The 23,287-nt window shown below is 48.0% G+C and overlaps 1 protein-coding gene across 2 annotated transcripts in view; it reads left to right on the top strand.

The window, feature by feature from the left end:
- pask (PAS domain containing serine/threonine kinase) overlaps positions 1–23,287 on the top strand; it is a 75,913-nt gene that overhangs the window by 34,979 nt on the left and 17,647 nt on the right. For both annotated transcript variants that reach the window (XM_038816987.1, XM_038816986.1), the window contains 6 exons: positions 3,286–4,595; positions 14,573–14,745; positions 16,399–16,566; positions 17,904–18,029; positions 20,767–20,901; positions 22,103–22,302. In XM_038816987.1, the coding sequence (XP_038672915.1) occupies positions 3,286–4,595; positions 14,573–14,745; positions 16,399–16,566; positions 17,904–18,029; positions 20,767–20,901; positions 22,103–22,302 (2,112 nt within the window). The remainder of the gene's footprint in view (positions 1–3,285; positions 4,596–14,572; positions 14,746–16,398; positions 16,567–17,903; positions 18,030–20,766; positions 20,902–22,102; positions 22,303–23,287) is intronic.

Here is a 23,287-nt window from a genome sequence, read left to right as displayed (position 1 = left end):
TCACCATATATATTAATGATCTGGATGAAGGGACTGGGGGCATTCTAGCGAAGTTTGCCGATGATACGAAGTTAGGTGGTCATGCAGGTAGTGCTGAGGAAGTGGGGAGGCTGCAGAAGGATCTAGACAGTTTGGGAGAGTGGTGCAGGAAATGGCTGATGCAATTCAACGTGAGAAAATGTGAGGTCTTGCACTTTGGAAAAAAGAATCCAAGGATAGACTACTTTCTAAACGGTGAGAAAATTCATAATGCCAAAGTACAAAGGGATCTGGGAGTGCTAGTCGAGGATTCCCTAAAGGTAAACATGCAGGTTGAATCTGTGATTAAGAAAGCAAATGCAATGTTGTCATTTATCTCAAGAGGGTTGGAATATAAAAGCAGCGATGTGCTACTGAGCCTTTATAAGGCTCTGGTTAGGCCCCATTTGGAGTACTGTGTCCAGTTTTGGGCCCCACATCTCAGGAAGGACATACTGGCACTGGAGCGTGTCCAGCGGAGATTCACACGGATGATCCCTGGAATGGCGGGTCTAACATATGATGAACGGCTGAGGATCCTGGGATTGTATTCATTGGAGTTTAGAAGGTTAAGGGGAGATCTAATAGAAACTTACAAGATAATACATGGCTTAGAAAGGGTGGACGCAAAGAAACTGTTTCCGTTAGGCGAGGAGACGAGGACCCGTGGGCACAGCCTTAGAATTAGAGGGGGTAAATTCAGAACAGAAATGCGGAGACATTTCTTCAGCCAGAGAGTGGTGGGCCTGTGGAATTCATTGCCGCGGAGTGCAGTGGAGGCCGGGACGCTAAATGGCTTCAAGGCAGAGATAGATAAATTCTTGATGTCGCGAGGAATTAAGGGCTACGGGGAGAATGCTGGTAGGTGGAGTTGAAATGCCCATCAGCCATGATTGAATGGCGGAGTGGACTCGATGGGCCGAATGGCCTTACTTCCACTCCTATGTCTTATGGTCTTATGGTCTTAGGATTGTTCCATGCAGCAGAGAGATATCAGTACTATTTAGGCACCCAGTACCAGCAATCATGGCATAGACTGCAAGTAGAGTAAAATTCCCTCTACACTGATGGCAACACATCCTTTAACATCCAGGAGAGGTGCAAGTGGACTGGGGAATTGCAAACGTTACACCCTAATTCAAAAAGGGTGTGTAAGGATAAACCCAGCAAAGACAGGCCAGTCATTTTCACCTCCGTGGTGGGAAAGCATTTAGAAATCATAATCTGGAACAAAGGTAACAGTCACTTCGACAAATGCGGATTAATTAAGGAAAGCCAGCACTGATTTGTTATGGACGGGTCATGTCTAATTAATTTGCTTGAATTTTCCAGTGAGGTGATGGAGAGGATTGATGAGAGTAATGCCGTTGATGTGGTTAGTATAGATGGACTTACAAAAACCATTTAATCATACGCTATGTAATGTGCTTGTCAGAAAAGTTAAAGCCCATAGGATGCAAGGGAACGTGGAAGCCAGAGTGCAAAGTGACAGAAAAGAGAGTAATGATGAATGGTTGTTTTTCAGACTGGAGGACGGTATGTAGTGGGATTCCTCGGGGATCAGTTGGGATCCCCAGGGGCCCCTGCTTTTCTTGATTTATATTAATGACCTAGACTTGAATGTACAGGCAAAAGATAAAAATTTGGAGTAAAAAATGTGAACGGTGGGGGGGGGGGAAGTAGTGAAGGACTTCAAGAGGACATAGACTAGTCGAATGGGCAGACTCGTGGCAGAGAATTAATGCAGACAAGTGTGAAGTGATTCATTTTGGTAGGAAGAATGAGGAAAGGCAATATCAAAATAAAGGGCACAATTCTAAAGTGGGTGGAGAAGCAGAGGAGCTGAATACATGTGTAAGTGGCTGAAAGCTTGCAAAAGCAGTTAATCAGACATACAGGATTCTGCGCTTTGTGAATGGGACAGAGAACGCAAAAGGATGGAAATTATGGTGAACCTTTAGAAAACTCTGGTTCAACCTTAACTGGAGTGCTGTGTCCAATTGTGCGGAGAACACTTGGAAGGAGGATGTGAAGGCATTGGAGAGGCTGCAGAGAAGACTTAGGAGAATGGTTCCAGGGATGAGGATGGATTGGCAAAGCTGAGACTGCTGTTCCTCATGAAGACCAGATTGAGAGATTTGATATAAGGGTTTGGGCAGAATAGATAGAAACCGTTCCCATTGACACCTGGTTTGAGAACCATAGGACACTGATTTACAATGATTGGCAAAGAACGAGAAGCAGTAAGATGAAAATCTGAGAGTGTTGGCGGCGGATTTAGTTGTGGCTTTCAAAAGAGAATGAGCTAATTATCGGAAGAAGAAATGTGTAGGGCTAAGGGGAAAAGGCAGTGAGTGAGACTAGCTGAGTTGCTCTTGCAGAAAACCAACAGGGACACAACAGGCTGGATGGCCTCTTGTGCTATTAGCATTCTATAATTCCAAGATAAATCGCAATCTTTGAACTTCTTACAGAAATGACAGATTATGTTCTGGGATGCACTTTTTGAGGTGTTTAATTATTTTATCTCCATATATCTCTTTATTCAGGCCACATTTAAAAGAAAGTGTGTATTTTCAGGTAATGCATTTTATATAGGAAAGAGGTCAGGCACCCTCGAAACACACTCTCACCCCACCTCTTTAGGACACCTGGCACCAGGGCACCTTCGCGCTGTCTTGCAGTGCCCCTGTGACGGTGCCTGGGTGCCACTGCCTGGGTGCCCAACTGGCAGTAGGTGGCAGGTGCACCCTTTATTTATAAATATTTTTTTGGGGTTTTTGAACAAAGTATATTTACTGTTATGTTGTGTGTGTGTGTGTGGCAGACATTTAAATGAGCCTAATAGCTGCGTCACGCATGATAAGGCCATTCGATTGTGCCCTATGGTTTTTTTTATATCCACTTGAGATTGATCTATACTGTTCCATAGGTTTTACATCCACATTTTCCACATAAGCCTTGCATTTTGCCTACTGAACAAGACTGTTGTGTAGGAATAGTTTAGTGTTGTGAGAATTATTTTTGGAATCTGGGACAGTAATATCTAAACCCATCTCTCACAACTGGCAGACACACTATACTTATACCCCATCTCTTTGACTTAAACACATTTCCAGCTCCCAGAAATCAAAGGATAATGTTTAACTTCCATTATTAATGCTTCCATTATTTCATGTTAATATGTGTCATAATTTAAAATGCTTTGTTTGAGCTTTCCTTGTGTCTAGACAATGTGTCCTATTATGCTGCACTTTGTCATTTCAGGCCAGGGAGTGATAACACAAATGGACTTATTGCCCAGGCTGAACAACATTACCCTCTGGGCCAGAACAATAATTCCGTGCCACTTTTGGACAGTACTGGTACACAGGATCTTCTCATGGTTCCGTCCACTATGTCTCACCGAGCAAAACTGACGGAGAGCTGTCCATCTCAATTTGATGAAGTTGATCGTGAGGAAAGCCTAGAACAATTAGTTCCAAAGGACTTTAAGGAGACATTGTACTGTACTGGTGTAAGTGGGTATTGTCCAATTTCAGTGGCATCAGCAGCTGTCTGTGACAGAGTGGGCGCATTACCAGATTCACCCATGATAAATCCGCTCTTGTCCACTTTTGTTACCTCAACCTGTCTGCCAGGAGATGAGACGAGTAGTTTGAATGGGAACGACAGCTTTATGAGACAGCAATGTAGCAATGTCTGTGATTCTCCAGGGACTCCAACCCTGGATGAAGTGTGGCCAGGAAATAGAATCTGCACCCACAGTACCCACTTGGAAACTTCAGAGAAGAAATATAATGGTGATAAAGTTGCGCCTTTCAAGTGTCTCAGTAGTAAATGCAATGCTGTAGATACAGCCAACGAAGGAAATTTTTGGCACTCTCACGCACTTACTCTGCCATCTGGTGACTACAAAGAACAAGTGAATGCCTCCAATAGAAAGCAAACTGGAGTTTCTCTGGAAGGGCTAAATGTTCAAGTGAAATTATCTGCGAGTCAATGTATTCAAAGTGGCACAGAGGCTGAAAATGTAACTGAACCTGATGTTGACCAGATGCTGTGTGGTTTCAAAGAGCTGGAGCTCAGCAGTGATTCTGAGCTGGTTTCTATAGATCAGTCAGGCACTTCTTGTGCTACCTCGGAACTTCTCAGGACCCCATCTCCCTACATGATAGATTCAGACCTTGAGTCAGAACCTGAGAGGAGTACGACAGATTCCCCTGCAGCTGGTATGGAAGAACCAATGAGTACTGGTACCTCCAGCTGCAGTGACCAAAGTGGAAAGTTAACCAGCCAATGTGCTCATGCTTTGGTGGCTGGTGATTTGCCTGAAGAATCAATTTACAGCCAGGGCGATCGTTATAATAGTGAGATGCTGCGTGCCAGTGACCTTCCACTGTGTCACAGTCCTTGTCTGGAAGTGTCCGAAAATAAGGGTGTGTTAGAAGAACATGTGACATCAACACCCATAGCCCAGAAGCACTTAAAAAGTCAGGTTTCTTCAAGGCCCAACTGTGAAATTAGTGAAGGGAACTACACTGGAAACTGCTATCACAGGGATGGTTCCAGGCTATGTAAGTTATTTTAATATCGTGTAATCAAAGATATTGTAACTGAAATTTGGTGTGTTAAAATCTTTACGACTTGCTGTATCACTTGATCCCTTCATCAGTATTCCATTGCTGAGTATATTGACACTAGTGACCTTCAGCAGTAGCTGTCAAACCTTGAAATTTTTGATGCAGTCACACGTTAGACTGTTCTCCTGATATTGGGTGTGGTGGAGTTTTCTTTCCCTGAAATTTATGATATTTTTATCTGAATAAGAGGGTTAGCGGATGTGTGGGCTTCATGTTTCCAAGTGTCATCAGAATTTTTTGCAGAAGGAGACCGTCATTCCATGTCCTTTTTCAGACCTGGAATTTTGAAGCAATTTCCAAACAGCAATTAAACTGGTCTATCCTGGACTAATGAGATTTTGGGGCATTAAAGGAACATTAAAAACAAAGTTCAGTTTAGGTACCCTAATGATTCCTGCCATTATTTAAACCTGGTGTCACTATGAAACAGTGCTACTTGTGATTTACCTGAAATCTGCCAGTATGTGTACATAAACGTCTTGTCCAGTCTGCAAGCATTGCTTACATCGAACTGGCTCACATTGTTTTCATAAAACACTTGACAAAACACAACTGAGCACGCACAACACACAAAACAACACGAATGGCAACTGAACAGCAACACAAATCGCAACTGAACAGGCACAGTCCACAAAACATCACAAATCGCAACTGAACAGGCACAGTCCACAAAACATCGCAAATCGCAACTGAACAGGCACAGTCCACAAAACATCACAAATCGCAACTGAACAGGCACAGTCCACAAAACATCGCAAATCGCAACTGCACAGGCACAGTCCACAAAACATTACAAATCGCAACTGAACAGGCACAGTCCACAAAACATCACGAATTGCAAGTGAACAGACACAGCCCACAAAACATCACCAGATGAACAAGCAATAATATTCACTCGGTTCTGAAACCACCAATTTAGAATTGGCAGTCAGCAAGAAGCAGACATTGTCTGAAGATTTGGTCCACCATATTGGCTGCCAGTTAGCTTGAGAGTCAGAAAAGCCAAGTTCTCTGATGTAAGAGAGTGATTCACAATACCATTGTTGTCATTCAGTTGTGCATTATTTTCTGGAAGTCTGACCTGTGTTCACAGCTTTGGCTCCTGAGAATTGCTGTTGTTCAGGTCTCCAAATTAAGTGGAAGTCAGACTCCCTGGCTGAAAGTTGATGATTCACACTGGTGAACTCAATAGGCTGGGGATTATTATTATTATTGTTATTCATCATGGCATCTGACCTTGCTGAGGTGTCTCTGCAGAGGTATACAAGAAACTTACTGGTTGAATTAATCTGAAATGATATTTTTGGACCTATCAGGGTAGTAGAACTAGGGGATAGTAGAACTAGGAGGGCGAGGACAGACTGAAAGGCAAATTTAGGATGCATTGCTATATGCAGAGGATGATCAATTGGCACCAACAATGGTTTCACTTGAGAAACATATGGGTATGCAATAGGAAATGGTAGAGTTGCTGTTCTGGGAGGATAGTATTAAGTGGGCTCGGTTGGGCGGTGGGGGTCTCCTTTATCCAAACCTATCTTGCAAATAGCTTTGCATTGCTCTGTGGGTAGGACACACAATGAGCTGCAGAAGCTTGCACTTTGCCCCAAGGATCCATATCTACTGTTGACCCACTCACTACCTCCTCCAACCCCAACCATCTCCCACGCCTTGGAACAAGAACGAGTTAATAAATTCTGTAATTGTCATTTGAAGCCTCACTTATGTTAACACCTAAGAAATAACACACAAAATCGATAACAAAAGCACACCTGCCCATATTGATGACCTGAAGATCAATCTCTTATGGCTGCCCAAATTTAATATGGACTAAAAACAAAAATTGCTGAAAGTACTCAGCTGGTCAAGCATCATTTGTAGAGTGAGAAACATAATTTAAAAAAAATATATTTTTTTAAAATTTAGAGTACCCAATTCATTATTTCCAATTAAGGGGCAATTTAGAGTGGCCAATCCACCCAGCTTGCACATTTTCTGGGTTGTGGGGCGAAACCCACGCAAACACGGGAAGAATGTGCAAACTCCACATGGACAGTGACCCAGAGCTGGGATCGAACCTGGGAACCTGCGCTATGAGGCAGCAGTGCTAACCCACTGCGCCACCGTGCTGCCCTATGAGAAACATAGTTTTTTAAAAAAATAATTTTTATTGGAATTTTTTTACAGAAAATATAAAATATAACAACAAACAATGAAATGCAACAAAATAACCCATAACAACTGTAACACCCCCCAGACCGTATCAACGCATGTATCATATCCCCCCACCCCCCCCAACCCCAACAAGAGAACTTAAAAATAAATTAAAGTTAAATAAACAAACATAGTCATCGTCTTTCCCCCCCCCCGGGTTGCTGCTGCTACTGTCCCAGTACCCTATCGGTGAGCCAGAAAGTCGAGGAAAGGTTGCCACCGCCTAAAGAACCCTTGTACCGATCCTCTCAGGGCAAATTTGACCGTCTCTAGCTTAATAAAACCTGCCATGTCATTGATCCAGGTCTCCACGCTTGGGGGCCTCGCATCCTTCCATTGTAGCAAAATCCTTCGCCGGGCTACTAGGGACGCAACGGCCAGCACACCGGCCTCTTTCGCCTCCTGCACTCCCGGCTCCACCCCAACCCCAAAAATCACGAGTCCTCATCCTGGCTTGACCCTGGATCCCACCACCCTTGACACCGTCCTCGCCACCCCCTTCCAGAACTCCTCCAGTGCCGGGCATGCCCAGAACATATGGGCATGGTTCGCTGGACTCCCCGAGCACCTGACACACCTGTCTTCACCCCCAAAGAACCTACTCATCCTCGTCCCAGTCATGTGGGCCCGGTGCAGCACCTTGAATTGGATGAGGCTAAGCCGCGCACACGAGGAGGAAGAATTAACCCTCTCCAGGGCATCAGCCCATGTCCCGTCCTCGATCTGTTCCCCCAGTTCCCCCTCCCACTTAGTTTTCAGCTCCTATACTGACGCCTCCTCCACCTCCTGCATAACCTTGTAGATATCAGATATCTTCCCCTCTCCGACCCAGACCCCCGAAAGCACCCTGTCACTCACCCCCCTCGCGGGAAGCGAAAGGAATCCCTCCACCTGCCGTCTAGCAAATGCCTTTACCTGCAGATACCTGAACATGTTTCCCGGGGGAGCCCAAATTTCTCCTCCAACTCCCCCAGGCTCGCAAACCTCCCATCAATAAACAGGTCCCTCAGCTGTCTGATGCCCGCTCTGTGCCAACCCTGAAATCCCCCATCAATGTTCCCCGGGACGAACCCATGGTTCCCCCTTAACGGAGCCTCCATCGAGCCCCCCACTTCTCCCCTATGTCGCCTCCACTGCCCCTCAAATCTTGAGGGTAGCCGCCACTACCGGACTCGTGGTATACCTCGTAGGAGGGAGCGGCCACGGCGCCGTTACCAGGGCCCCCAGGCTTGTATCTCCACAGGACGCCCTCTCCATCCGTTTCCATGCTGCCCCCTCCCCCTCCATCACCCACTTGCGCACCATCGACACATTGGCTGCCCAGTAGTACCCTGAGAGATTGGGTAACGCCAGCCCCCCCCATCTCTACCCAGCTCCAAGAAGACCCTCTTCACCCTCTGGGTCCCATGCGCCCAAACAAAGCTCATGATGCTGCTAGTCACCCTTCTAAAAAAGGCCCTAGGGATAAAGATGGGCAAACACTGGAAGAGGAACAAGAACCACGGGAGAACCGTCATTTTGACGGACTGCACTCTACCCGCCAACGATAGCGGCACCATGTCCCACCTTTTAAATTCCTCTTCCATCTGCTCCACCAGCCTGGTAAAATTAAGCTTATGGAGAGTCCCCCAACTCCTGGCAACCTGCACCCCCAGGTATCTGAAACTCTTCACTGCCCTCTTAAACGGGAGTCTCCCAATTTCCTCCTCCTGATCTCCCGGGTGTACTACAAATACCTCGCTCCTGCCTAAATTTAACTTGTAGCCCGAGAAGCCTCCAAATTCCGCTAACAGCCCCATCACCCCCGGCATTCCCCCTTCTGGGTCCGCCACATACAACAGCAGGTTGTCCGCATACAGCGATACCCGATGTTCCTGCCCACCCCGTACCAGACCCCTCCATCTCCCTGACTCCCTCAACGCCATAGCCAGAGGTTCAATCGCCAGCGCAAAGAGCAAGGGGGGCAGGGGGCACCCCTGCCTGGTCCCACGGTACAGCCTAAAGTACTCCGATCTCCTTCCATTTGTAACTACCCTCGCCATCGGAGCCGCGTAGAGCAGCCTCACCCATTTGATGAATCCCTCCCCAAATCCGAACCGTTCCAACACCTCCCACAGGTACCCCCACTCAACTCTATCAAACGCTTTCTCTGCATCCAGCGTCACCACTATCTCCGCCTCCCCCTCCACTGCCGGCATCATGATAACATTTAGCAGTCTCCGCACATTCGTGTTGAGCTGCCGTCCCTTGACAAATCCTGTCTGATCTTCGTGTATCACCCCTGGCACACAATCCTCCATCCTGGTGGCCAGGATCTTCGCCAGAAACTTGGCGTCAACATTGAGGAGCGAGATAGGCCTGTACGATCCACACTGCAAGGGGTCCTTATCCCGCTTTAGGATCGGAGAGATCAGTGCCCGCGACATCGTCGGGGGCAAAACCCCCCCCCCCCCCTCCCATGCCTCATTGAAGGCTCGCACCAATAGGGGGCCTACCAGATCCGCATACTTTTTATAAAATTCCACCAGGAACCTGTCCGGCCCCGGGGCCTTACCTGACTGCATTTGTCCAATCCCCCTGACTAGCTCCTCCAACTCTATCGGCGCCCCCAGCCCCTCTACCAGCTCCTCTTGAACCCTTGGGAAACATAGCCTGTTCATGAAGCTCTCCATCCCCCCTCTCCCCATCGGAGGTTCCGACCAGTATAGTTCCTCGTAGAAGTCCTTAAAGACCCCGTTTACTTCTGTCCCCTTCTGCACTACATTCTCACCCCCATCTGTCACTCCACCAATTTCCCTAGCTGCATCTCGCCTACGGAGCTGATGCGCCAACATCCTGCTCGCCTTCTCCCCATACTCATATACCGCGCCCTGCGCCCTCCTCCACTGTGTCTCTGCCTTTCTGGTGGTCAACAAGTCAAATTTGGCCTGCAAACTACGCCGTTCCCCCAGCAACCCCTCCTCTGGTGCCTCCGCGTATCTCCTGTCCACATCCAGGAGCTCCCCCACCAGTCTCTCGCTCTCCTTCCTCTACCTCCTTTCCCTATGGGCCCGGATGGAGATCAGCTCCCCCCGGATCACTGCTTTCAGAGCCTCCCAGACCATCCCCACCCGGACCTCCCCCGTGCCATTGGTATCAAGATTCCCCTCAATACTTCTCCGGACCCTCCTACACACCTCATCAGCCAGCATCCCCACATCCAGGCGCCAGAGCGGGCGCTCGTCCCGCGCCTCCCCTATCTCCAGATCAACCCAGTGCGGAGCATGGTCTGAAATCGCCATGGCCGAATACTTGGCATCCTGCACCCTCGGGATCAATCCCCTGCTCGGGACAAAAAAATCTATTCGGGAATAAACCCTATGGACATGGGAGAAAAAGGAATACTCCCGCGCTCTCGGTCTTCCAAACCTCCAGGGATCCACCCCTCCCATCTGGTCCATGAATCCCCTCAGTACTTTGGCCGCCGCCGGTCTCCTACCCGTCCTTGAACTGGACCGGTCCAGTGGGGGATCCAGCACTGTGTTAAAGTCTCCCCCGGCCCAACAAGCGCCTCATGAAGCCAGCATCATCCCAATTCGGGGCATATACATTAACCAGCACCACCTTCTCTCCCTGCAGCCTACCCATCACCATAATATATCTGCCCTCCTTGTCCGACACCACCTCAGCCGCCTCGAACGCCACCCTCTTCCCCACCAGAATCGCCACCCCCCCCCCCCGGTTCTTCGCGTCCAATCCTGAGTGAAAAACCTGCCCCACCCATCTCTTCCTCAGATGAACCTGGTCCGCCACCTTCAAGTGGGTCTCCTGGAGCATAGCCACGTCCGCCTTCAACCCCTTCAGATGAGAAAATACCCTGGTTCTCTTAACCGGTCCATTCAGCCCCCTCACGTTCCAGGTAATCAGCCGGATCAGAGGGCAACCCGCCCTCCTCCGCCGGCTAGCCATAGCTTATCGACTGCTCGCCCCAGGCCAGCTCGCCCCGTCCGACCCGTTCCCCATGGCGATAACGCCTCTCCTCTACCCCCCCGGCCCACACCAGCTCCTTCCTGGCCATTCCAGCAGCAACCCGGTATCGTTTTTTTTAAAATATAATTTTTATTGGAATTTTTTACAGAAAATATAAAACATAACGACAAACAATGAAATGCAACAAAATAACCCATAATAACTGTAACACCCCCAGACCATATGTATCCCATCACCCCACCCCCCAACCCCAATGACCAACAAAAGAACTTAAAAATAAATTTAAATTAAATAAACAAACACAGTCATTGTCCGCCCCCCACCCCCCCTCCCCCTTTTCCCTCCCCCTCCCCCCCCGGGTTGCTGCTGCTACTGCCCCTGTACCCTATCGTTGAGCCAGAAAGTCAAGAAAAGGTTGCCACCGCCTAAAGAACCCTTGTACCGACCCTCTCGGGACGAATTTGACCTTCTCGAGCTTAATGAAACCCGCCATGTCATTGATCCAGGTCTCCACGCTTGGGGGCCTCGCATCCTTCCATTGTAGCAAGATCCTTCGCCGGGCTACTAGGGACGCAAAGGCCAGCACACCGGCCTCTTTCGCCTCCTGCACTCCCGGCTCCACCCCAACCCCACAAATCGCGAGTCCCCATCCTGGCTTGACCCTGGATCCCACCACCCTCGACACCGTCCTCGCCACCCCCTTCCAGAACTCCTCCAGTGCCGGGCATGCCCAGAACATATGGGCATGGTTCGCTGGACTCCCCGAGCACCTGACACACCTGTCTTCACCCCCAAAGAACCTACTCATCCTCGTCCCAGTCATGTGGGCCCGGTGCAGCACCTTGAATTGGATGAGGCTAAGCCGCGCACACGAGGAGGAAGAATTAACCCTCTCCAGAGCATCAGCCCATGTCCCGTCTTCGATCTGTTCCCCCAGTTCCCCCTCCCACTTAGCTTTCAGCTCCTCTACTGATGCCTCCTCCGCCTCCTGCATAACCTTGTAGATATCAGATATCTTCCCCTCTCCGACCCAGACCCCCGAAAGCACCCTGTCACTCACCCCCCTCGCAGGAAGCGAAGGGAATCCCTCCACCTGCCGCCTAGCAAATGCCTTTACCTGCAGATCCCTGAACATGTTCCCCGGGGGGAGCCCAAATTTCTCCTCCAACTCCCCCAGGCTCGCAAACCTCCCATCAATAACAGGTCCCTCAGCTGTCTGATGCCCGCTCTGTGCCAACTCTGAAATCCCCCATCAATGTTCCCCGGGACGAACCTATGGTTCCCCCTTAACGGAGCCTCCATCGAGCCCCCCACTTCTCCCCTATGTCGCCTCCACTGCCCCCAAATCTTGAGGGTAGCCGCCACCACCGGACTCGTGGTATACCTCGTAGGAGGGAGCGGCCACGGCGCCGTTACCAGGGCCCCCAGCTTGTATCTCCACAGGACGCCCTCTCCATCCGTTTCCATGCTGCCCCCTCCCCCTCCATTATCCACTTGCGCACCATCGACACATTGGCCGCCCAATAATACCCCGAGAGATTGGGTAACGCCAGCCCCCCCCCCCCCCCATCTCTACCCCGCTCCAAGAAGACCCTCTTCACCCTCGGGGTCCCATGCGCCCAAACAAAGCTCATGATGCTGCTAGTCACCCTTCTAAAAAAGGCCCTAGGGATAAAGATGGGCAAACACTGAAAAAGGAAAAACCTCGGGAGAACCGTCATTTTGACGGACTGCACTCTACCCGCCAACGATAGCGGTACCATGTCCCACCTTTTAAATTCCTGCTCCACCAGCCTGGTAAAATTAAGCTTATGGAGAGTCCCCCAACTCCTGGCCACCTGCACCCCCAGGTATCTGAAACTCTTCACTGCCCTCTTAAATGGGAGTCTCCCAATTCCCCCCTCCTGATCACCCGGGTGTACTACAAATACCTCACTCTTGCCTAAATTTAACTTGTAGCCCGAGAAGCCCCCAAATTCCGCTAACAGCTCCATCACCCCCGGCATTCCCCCTTCTGTATCCGCTAGGACCCCTCCTAACCGCGACGCACCCTCCATGGTACTTGCGTGAGTCAGCTGACTTCTACTGACCCCGGCAGCTCATGCCAAGACCCATCCCCTCCCGGCATGGGTCATCCCCCTCTTGCCACACCTCCTTGGCACCACTTCAGCGCGGGAAAGAAAACCAGTAGAGGCCACGCCAGCTCCGACCCCCCCTGCCAGAGGAAAGCCCGCGCTTTCACACTGCCACACCCCACCCTTCTGACGCAGCTCCCCAAAATCCAGTTTCACCCCAACCCCCAGCCCCGTACAGAAGAGAACATATAAAATACAAACCCCCAACATTCCCCACATACCCCACACCCATACCCAACAGACAGACCCACCCGGAAACAGAGCAAAAAGAAAACCAGCATAAAAAACACACATGTCAAAGTTAAAGAACAGCAACAGCGAAAACAGCAACGGCCATAGTGTGTCCCCAGGCCCTAGTTCGAGTCCAGCTTCTCCGCTTGTACAAAGGCCCACGCCTCCTCCGGGGACTCAAAGTAGTGGTGCCGGTCCTTGTATGTCACCCACAGGCGCGCAGGCTGCAGCATTCCAAATCTGACCTGCTTGGCATGCAGCACCGCCTTCGTCCGGTTGAACCCGGCCCGCCGCTTAGCCACCTCCGCACTCCAGTCCTGGTAGATTCTCACTACCGAATTCTCCCACTTGCTGCTCCTCTCTTTCTTGGCCCAGCGCAGCACACACTCCCGGTCGCTGAATCGATGGAACCGCACCAGCACCGCCCTCGGGGGCTCATTTGCCTTAGGCCTCCTGGCCATCACTCGATGAGCTCCCTCAAGCTCCAGGGGCAAATGGAAGGACCCCGACCCCATCAACGAGCTCAACATCGTGGTCACATACGACGGGAGATCCGACCCCTCCAGCCCCTCTGCCAGGCCCAGGATCCTCAAATTCTTTCGCCTCGTGCGAACGTCCAGCTCCTCCAAGCGGTCTTGCCACTTTTTGTGAAATGCCTCGTGCAACTCCACTTTCCCCACGAGGACCACGGCCTCCTCCTCCATCTCAGCGGCCTGCTGCTGCAACTCCCGAATGGACGCCTCCTGGGCCGCCTGGGTCCCAAGCAGCTTGTTGGTCGTCGCATTCAGGGAGTCCAGCAGCTCAGCCTTCAGCTCCGCAAAACAGCGCAGAAGAGAGACCTGCTGCTCCTGCGCCCACTTCCACCAGTCCTCGGGTGTTCCGCCGACCGCAATTTTGTCCTTCTTCCCCCGCTTTTCTTGGGGAGCTGCTGCAGCTTTTTCCTTTGCCCCACTCCGGGTGAGCACCATAAATTATGGGGAATGCTCCTCTAGACACCTTCCCCCACCGGGATTCGTCGAAACAGTGCCATTTGGGGCCCTCAAATCGGCCCAAAAGTCCTTAAGTAGCGGGAGCTGCCGAACGTGCGGCTTAGCTCCGCATAGCCGCAACCGGACCTATGAGAAACATAGTTACACTTCAGTCTGAAAGCATTCATCAGAACCTGAAATGTTGACTGTGACTCTCTGTATTGATGCTGCCGAAACCCAGGATTGTTGTTTTTGTATTAAGTAGGTGTTCATATGCTTGAGGTTAAAGGTTGAATGAAGGAATGTAGAATCATATTTGATGTGAATAGGATCTACTGTCTTTGCGATTCATTTATTCTCTGAATGTATTCAATCTGTATATTTTTTGTCCCAGGTATTGTGTTTCAGGTCAAATGTCTGGATTTGCGAGATGGAGGAAAGTTGTTTTGTGTGTGGGTGGTGCGTGATCATATTCAGAGCCGGAGAGAGGCTGCACTGAAAACTCTTTTAATGTCCACTCTGAACAGCACCTCCGTCTCTGTAGACCATTCCATCAGCTTGGGAGAGGTCAGTTAGCTTACCACACCTGCAATATAAATTTTGTTCTGGATTTATCATTTTAGTCTATGCTGCATGATTCTGTCCCAGAAAATTAATCAATTTCTGGTAAATTGGTGAGGTGAATACTCTGAAGATGGCTGTATTGAATCTGAGTGCTATATGAAACTGAGGAAGACTAAGATATAATGCAAATAGACTTTTGCTAGCCGAGGGTATTAAGGGGCATGAAGTCGGGGTGGTGTTTGGAGTTTGGATACAGATCAGCCTTGATCTCATTGATTGGTGGAACAGGCTGGAAGGAGTGAATGGCCTCCTCCTCATACCACATATCTTTAGTAGGTGGAGTTTCAAAGCAAATCCATGCTTGAACACTTAAAATAATTACTATATTTGCTTCCATTTTAAATAATTAGTTTGACCATTACTGTAGAGAGAGCAGTTTTCACTTGTGTATAACACCGATAGTCCTTTGGAGAGTTGCCTGCACTCTGAGGAGGGAAGAAAAGTAGTGAATAATTAGCATCCGGAGTATTGGTGCAAAATGCAGAGCATTTGTTGAAAGACACTAGCCACCAGCTGCTTAAACGTGGTTTCCTCCTAATAAGCAGTAACTTGGGTGTCAAACATGAACTCGTCCAACTTCTGTTTCCCTTTTGTGCCACCTCTCTGCAATGTCCAGGTTAGTAAGTTAAATGGCCACTATATAGAAACCAGTAATTGGGGCATTTAAAAAACATATATATTCGTTTCATGGGGCAGCACAGTGGTTAGCACAGTTGCTTCACAGCTCCAGAGTCCCAGGTTCGATTCCCGGCTTGGGTCACTGTCTGTGCAGAGTTTGCATATTCTCCCCGTGTCTGCGTGGGTTTCCTCCGGGCGTCCCAGTTTCCTCCCACAGACCAAAGATGTGCAGGTTAGGTGGATTGGCCATGCTAAATTGCCCTTAGTGTCCAAAAAGGTTAGCTGGGATTACGGGAATAGGGTGGAAGCGTGGGCTTGGTTGCACTTTCCAAGAGCCGGTGCGGACTCGATGGGCCGAATATCCTCCTTCTGCTCTGTAAATTCTATGATTCTATGACACGAGTGTCGCTGGCCAGGCCAGGATTTTTATTGTCCATTCCTAATTAACCCTGGGAAGGTGGTGGTGAACTGCCTTCTTGAACAGCAGTCCAAGTGCTGCTGGGAAGGGAGTTCCGAATTGTGACCCATGTTGAACTAGAGTTTGGATCTCTACAATGGGTGGCACTGCTGCCTCACAGCGCCATGCATCTGGGTTCAATTGTGTGGAGTTTGCATGTTCTCCCTGTGTCTGTGTGGGTTTCCTCCGGGTGCTCCGTTTTCCTCCCAAAGCACAAAGGTTATGTCGGTTGGCCATGCTAAATTGCTCCCAAGTGTCCAAAAGGTTAGGTCAGATTATGGGAATGGGGTGGGGGCATGGGTCTAGATAGGATGTTCTTTTGGACGGTCGTGCAGACTTGATGGGCTGAATGACCTCTGCACTGCAGTGATTCTATGATTCTAACTAAAAATCAAAATCTTTTGATGGGGAACTAAATGCTCTGTCCCTCTGCAAATCAAGGCTGCTACTTACGTTTAAGAGATTGCTCTGAGCAGTTCGTGGGATGTCGTGTCTGATATGTGCTTGGCAATCTTTTTTAGGCAATAATGGCAACTGCCAGATCGAATGGCTTGAAGAGTTCCGAGGATCTGGAAGCAGTGAAAGCTTGTGAAGGAGAATACTCCGAGTATTATAGCACGCTTAGCTCATTGGGGAAGGGAGCTTTTGGCTTTGTGTGGACAGCCAGTCAAAAACTCAGCAAGAAAGAGGTATACGCAGAGCTTAATTCCTGATTCGACACATGTAGCTCATTTAACAAAAAAAATCAAACAACGATAGAAACAGGCTGTTGTAAAAATAAACTCTAATATTAGCAAATCCATTGCAAGATGATTTTTACTATTGAGACATGTAGACTATTTTATTTTTACAGAAGAACCAGAGGAGAGATGAGATTTTGGGGATTCATTTTAGTGATTACAACATTTCATTGTTGTAATGATTTGGAATGTGCTGTGTGAAAGGGTAAAGGGAGTGGATTCAATAAAATGTTTCAAAAGAGAAATTGTAAAAATATTTGAAATGGAAAACATGTGAGGCTCTGAAGACAGAGCAGAGGAATCAAGTTGGTTGGATAGCTCTTTCAAAGAACCAACATGTACACAATTGGCCAAATGGCCTCCTACTCTGGTTAGTTTGATTAGATTATCTTGTTAGATTACACTCTACAACTAATGGGCAGCCAGATAATTTCAAGCAACGTTGTTGATGTTTAACCAATTGTGAGCTGCTTATAACTGGAACTGTTTACCAAGAAATGTGTATGGGGGTAGACTTGTGGATGAAAGGTCCCATTCATAAACTGTTCTGCTGGATCAACAGGTTAAAGTAGTGAGTAGCTGCACTTTATAGGCTAAGACGATTCTGGCCATGATTCCTGATGTGTTTTGAGTTAGTGATCTCAGCTAGAGTGAAGATATACAATTTACCTCATGGTCCTGGTTTGGAGAAATCTAGCTGGAATTGTCCCTTTTAATTCTTACTCATTGGTATCTGTGAGCACTCGTCAAGATTGAGTTTTAGTGTTGTGCCCCTGCAGTTAAATAGCCGTTTAAGTCTGGGCCAAGGAATTGAAAGGGCTATATATTGTTGAGGCCCTGGATCTCATTAAGGGATCGAAGCCTTCAGGAAAGAAGGGTGGGGGGGAAGAGAATTTTTGATGAAGGTCATTCATTTTCTATGCTTCTAGGAGCTGGTTTAGCACAGGGCTAAATCGCTGGCTTTGAAAGCAGACCAAGGCAGGCAGCAGCACGGTTCAATTCCCGTACCAGCCTCCCCGAACAGGTGCCGGAATGTGGCGACTAGGGGCTTTTCGCAGTAACTTCATTTGAAGCTTACTTGTGACAATAAGCGATTTTCATTTCATTTGACTTTGGCTCAGACATACGAGAAGAGCTTTGTTTGCTTCCCAAACCTCTGACTGAGAACATGTTGCATGGACATTTACAGCCTAGCTAGTTGCCAACAATGATTGCCAATGATGGTATGAAAAGTTTTCAGCCACCCTTGTATAGTTCCTACATGTGTTTTTGTTTTGTGTCTTCAGGTTGTGGTGAAATTTATTAGGAAGGACAAGATTGTGGAGGATTGCTGGGTGGATGATGGGGACCTAGGCAGAGTAAGTCAAGAGATTGCAATCCTTGCGAGACTCAACCATCCCAACATAATCAAGGTCAGTCGCATGCTGTTCGCACTAGCAATCGAACCGCTAGCAATCGCGCTCAGGGCAGCAAAAAATTGGAGGGGGATCCGAAGGGGAGGCAGAGAGCACAGAGTCTCACTCTATGCAGATGATCTGCTCCTCTACATCTCGGACCCACAAAGCAGCATGGACGGAATCATCGCGCTCCTTAAAGAGTTTGGAGCCTTCTCGGGCTACAAACTCAACATGAGCAAAAGCGAGATCTTCCCAGTACACCCGCAAGGGGGGTGGGGGAAGGGGGGGGGGGGGGCAGCCGTTCAAACAAGCCCGACACAAATTCCGCTACCTGGGGATCCAAATAGCCCATGACTGGAAAGGGATCCACAAATGGAACCTCACCAGCCTCACGGAGGAAGTAAAAAAGGACCTGCAAAGATGGAACACACTCCCACTCTCCCTCGCGGGGAGAGTCCAGATGATCAAAATGAACGTACTGCCCAGGTTCCTCTTCCTGTTTAGATCCATTCCGATCGACATCCCCAAGGCCTTTTTCAAAGTGCTGGACAAACTTATCATGGCATTCGTATTGGGGGGGCGGGGTAAAAATGCTAGGAGCCCAAAGAAGGTCCTACAAAAAACAAAATCCAGGGGGAGGCTAGCCCTCCCGAATCTACAATTCTACCACTGGGTGGCAACAGCCGAGCGAGTAAGGGGATGGATCAAGGAGCCAGAAGCCGAGTGGGTGCGTGCGGAGGAGGCCTCCTGCATGGGGACCTTCCTCCGGGCCCTCGCCACGGCAGCACTCTCATCCCCACCCAAAAAACACTCCAGCAGCCCAGTGGTGACAGCCACCCTCCAATCCTGGAACCAACTGCGGCAGCAATTTGGCCTGACCAAAATGTCGGACAAGGCTCCCATCTGCAACAACCATAGGTTCACACCAGCACTGACTGACGCCACCTTCAAAAGGTGGAGGCAGGACGGGGGGGACACTGACAGTCAGGGACCTATACACGGACGACAGGATCGCAACACTGGACGAACTAACAGAGGAATTTCGGCTAGCCAGGGGGAACGAGCTACGGTACCTGCAGCTCAAAAACTTCCTACGAAAGGAGACAAGGACGTACCCACAACCGCCACGACAGACACTACTGGAAGACCTACTGGACGCAAGTATCCTAGAGAAAGAGAACTGTAGCGACATGTATGACCGACTGGTAGAAAGGGACGACACCATACTGGACGCAACAAGAATGAAATGGGAGGACGACCTGGGGATTGAGATAGGGTGGGGACTCTGGAGCGAAGCACTGCATAGGGTCAACTCCACCTCCACGTGCGCAAGGCTCAGCCTGACGCAACTAAAAGTGGCACATAGAGCCCACTTAACAAGAAACTGTATGAGTAGGTTCTTCCCGGAGGTGGAGGACAGATGTGAACGGTGCCAAAGAGGCCCGGCCAACCACGCCCACATGTTCTGGTCTTGCCCCAGACTTGTGGAGTACTGGACAGCCTTCTTCGAGGCTATGTCCAAAGTGGTGAAGGTGGAGCCATGCCCGATAGTGGCGGTCTTCGGTGTTTCAGACCAGCCAGGTCTATTCCTGGGGAGGAGGGCGGACGCCCTTGCCTTTGCCTCCCTTATCGCCCGCCGTAGAATCCTGTTTGGCTGGCGGTCAGCAGCACCGCGCAGAGCTGCAGACTGGCTGTCCGACCTCTCGGAATCTCTCCAAATGGAGAAAATCAAATTCGCCATCCGAGGGTCAGACGACGGCTTCCACAGAACGTGGGAGCCATTCATGCAACTGTTCCGGGACCTGTTTGTGGCCAACGAACAAGAGGAAGAATAGTCGGGTGGCCAAGAATCGGGGGAAAATGGACGGGAATCGAGGGAAGGTAGCCGGGGCGGGGGGGGGGGGGGGGGGGGGGGGCTACGGGTTTGTTATGGGGGTTTGATGGCTAGCTAAGGCCCAAAACCAAACTGTAAATAATTGCCTATAAACATGTGCCTCGGCCATATTGGGGAATGTAAAATATGTATGCCGGCTAAAGGGGGCGGCCACAGTTGTTATTATGAAGATGCTTACCTGTAAATATACATGTTAATTTTTGCGTGTGTTTTTTTTCTCTAATAATTTGTAATTTGTTGGATATAAAATATGAAAACTCAATAAAAAAAACATTAAAAAAAAAAAAAAGGTCAGTCGCATTTCCTTCTGGTTCTACCTTTTTATACATCATTTTTTTCTCTCCTGTTTTTTCCTGCACCAGGATTTTACTGCTGATTCACAGTATACCATGCAAACAAATTTGCTTAATCCCAGCAGGGTAGTGGGATCCTTTCTGATGATTGATACTGACGGCGTTGCCTTCCAATTCACACCTTCCCCTATGATAGCAGGAGAGACTCTATTTTAGTTCCTCGATGTTCAGCGGCTTGTGATAAATGAACACGTTACTTTTATGGAAGGGCAAAATGTTTGTTAGTTGTGTGCATTCTTTTCCTGTGACTGAGCTACCACACACTTACATTTACCATTCTGAGCTGAGTGTTCTCGTACTACTTGGATGGGGACCCACAGTGAGCAAACTGGTTGGTGAAACTGGTCTCCAATCAATGATTCAGTTGGCAGCAATTTTGGAATAGGGTAGAACACAGTAGAGCCACACTCCATTAACTTAGCAGTTCTTTTCATTTTCTATTTGTGTTGTCCCTTACTGGAAGTACAGCTACAAATTCAAACAAGATGCTTTATAATCCCTGCAGGTACTTGATGTGTTTGAGAACCTGGATTTCTTTCAGCTTGTGATGGAGAAACATGGAGTTGGTTTGGACCTCTTTGAGTTTATTGATCAACAGCCAGACCTAGATGAGCCATTGGCAAGTTTCATATTTAGACAGGTAAAAAGGACAATAGTTTCATAATCAAATTTTTATCTTTAATGGAGTATATTGATTTTGAAAAAAATAGTCATTATGTTATATATAAGCCAGCATTTCTGGTCTTGTGCCATTAAAGATCCAGTTCATTTTCATTCTAAAATGTACAGATTCTCTATTCAGAATTTATTAACATGCTGTTTCTGCATTTTATGCAACAAAAATAATGTGTGATGTTTGGAAAGTGACCGCTTCAGCAACTGAAGGTAACATTTTGTTACTACAAGAGAGGCTTAAACTATATATTAAGCAGCAACCGTGAATTTGAAGACAGAAAATGATAGGACCCGGAGACAGATTAAATTCAGGGTTCTAATACGTGAGAGACTAGGAGAGATGGGATCTAGGAGAAGGGAGACTGCAGCAGAGAAAGTCATTAATTTCTTACAATAAAAACAGAAAATGCTGGAAAAACCCAGCAGGTCTGGCAGCATCTGTGGAGAGAGAAACAGGAGTTAATGTTTCGAATCCAGTATGACTCCTCTTCAGAACTCCTAAATCCCTATCTTGGTCGACGCAGCTGGTGCATATGATGATAATGGTGTGGGAATGAAAGAATGGTTTAAGGATGTAGATGCTCAGAAAAGGGGGCCTGGATTACTTGTCCAATTGGGGTTTCTGGAATAGTTGGTTGTTTTAGTTGGAAGCAACATAAATACTTGGTCATGCCAGATTTGACTCATGATTAGGTCGACTGTACTCTCGCTACGCAGTAGGCTACATCCCTCAAAGTTGAGAGAGTGACAGTATTGGTGGTGAGGGAATAATGTCAGTGAACAAGGGCACCTGCAATAGGAGAGGGAGCAGAGTTAGCAATCTGAGTGACCAGATTGAGTTGGAATTTAAGGTCAAAGTTGGAAGGATGGAGTTTTTTTTCATCTGTGGTGTGAGAAAGATGTGGAAGAGATCGGTCATAACCTTAGCTGAAATTGAGGCCACAGACACTGAGGAACTGTGATGGATAAGTAGAATTCTTTATGTTTGTGTCAGATAGCTTTAAACTCTCTGCCACTGCTGTCTGTACAATTCATGCTCGTTTTTTCCTCCCCCTCCCTCTACAACCTTAGCTACCCACCTGTCTTCTCTCCTATATCTTGGTCATTGTTCGCTTTTACATTTTCCCAGTTATGTACTGAGGTGGACAGACCTATGTGTGTTGCAGATTGTGGCCGCAGTAGACTATCTGCACAGTAAGTGCATTCTACACCGAGATATCAAGGACGAGAACGTGATTATTGATGAGGATTTCACTATTAAACTTATTGACTTTGGCTCAGCTGTGAACTTGGAGCCTGGGAAGGTTTTCCATACATTTTATGGAACGATTGAATACTGCTCCCCGGAGGTGCTAATGGGAAACCCGTGAGTATTATACCAGAGAAACCTACGGGTAGGAAGGGTTAGGTTTGTGAAATCCGCTACAGCTGCCATTAACGCCACTCCATTTTGACTCAATAGAACCCTGTATTTTTAAATGAAGGAATTTCCTTTTGATGCCACTCCCTCTCCTCTTGTTTCATTCACTCTGGGCATTCCTGTTGAGCAAACCTATAATCCAACTCTTAGCTGTTCTGATCTGAAACATTGTGGCCTCTAAAATCCTGGTTGATGTTGCATATTAAACATAATTTGTTATGATCCTTTTTAACAATATTTCCTCCTAACATGCTAATAAACCAGCGTTGCTTAAATGTCACAATGACCTAATGATTGCGAGTATTTTACAGTAACTAATGAACTCCAATTTATCATGTTAGTTTTCCTTTTGCTGGCAGGGCCAATAAACTGGAGCCCTTGCAGTCCCTACAGCATTCCCATTCCGCAGACATCCAATGCACCAACTCCATAACAATCAGCTTGTGCCACGTAGCTCTGACTGTCTCTTTGATAGAATCTACCACTGAAAATATATCACAAGAAAGGGAAAGTCATATTAACTAGTTTTATTTCAACTTTTGTGTGAAGTTAAGGTGCTTTTGGTAGTGCCAAACCTTGTTTGCTTGTGGTATAAATGCAGAGGAGTGCATGGAGTCTTCATGGGAGAAGAAATATCTTGCATTGTGCAATAATATCATAAAACTGTTTGCATACAATGCAATGGATATGCAAAAGGAATTTCTTGAAAAATATAGTGAATATATACTTTTGAGAATTTAATAAAATAGTGTAGAGGAGGGAGTGGGTTTTCTGTATCGTTACACACATCCCCATGTTATACAGTATTGTTTCAGTGGTGAGATGGATTAGAGCTCCAGTATTCTATGTCAGCCTGCTAATGTTTTTGAGAGTCTACATCCAACATTAGCAGGTCATTGATTTTGAAGTAGTGAAAGTTTTGCTCACTCGT

The sequence above is a fragment of the Scyliorhinus canicula genome, chromosome 13, assembly GCF_902713615.1.
Source record: "Scyliorhinus canicula chromosome 13, sScyCan1.1, whole genome shotgun sequence".
NCBI classification, from domain to species: domain Eukaryota; kingdom Metazoa; phylum Chordata; class Chondrichthyes; order Carcharhiniformes; family Scyliorhinidae; genus Scyliorhinus; species Scyliorhinus canicula.
The sequence above is the reverse complement of the archived record's forward strand: the minus strand, read 5'-3'. Positions and strand labels throughout refer to the sequence as shown.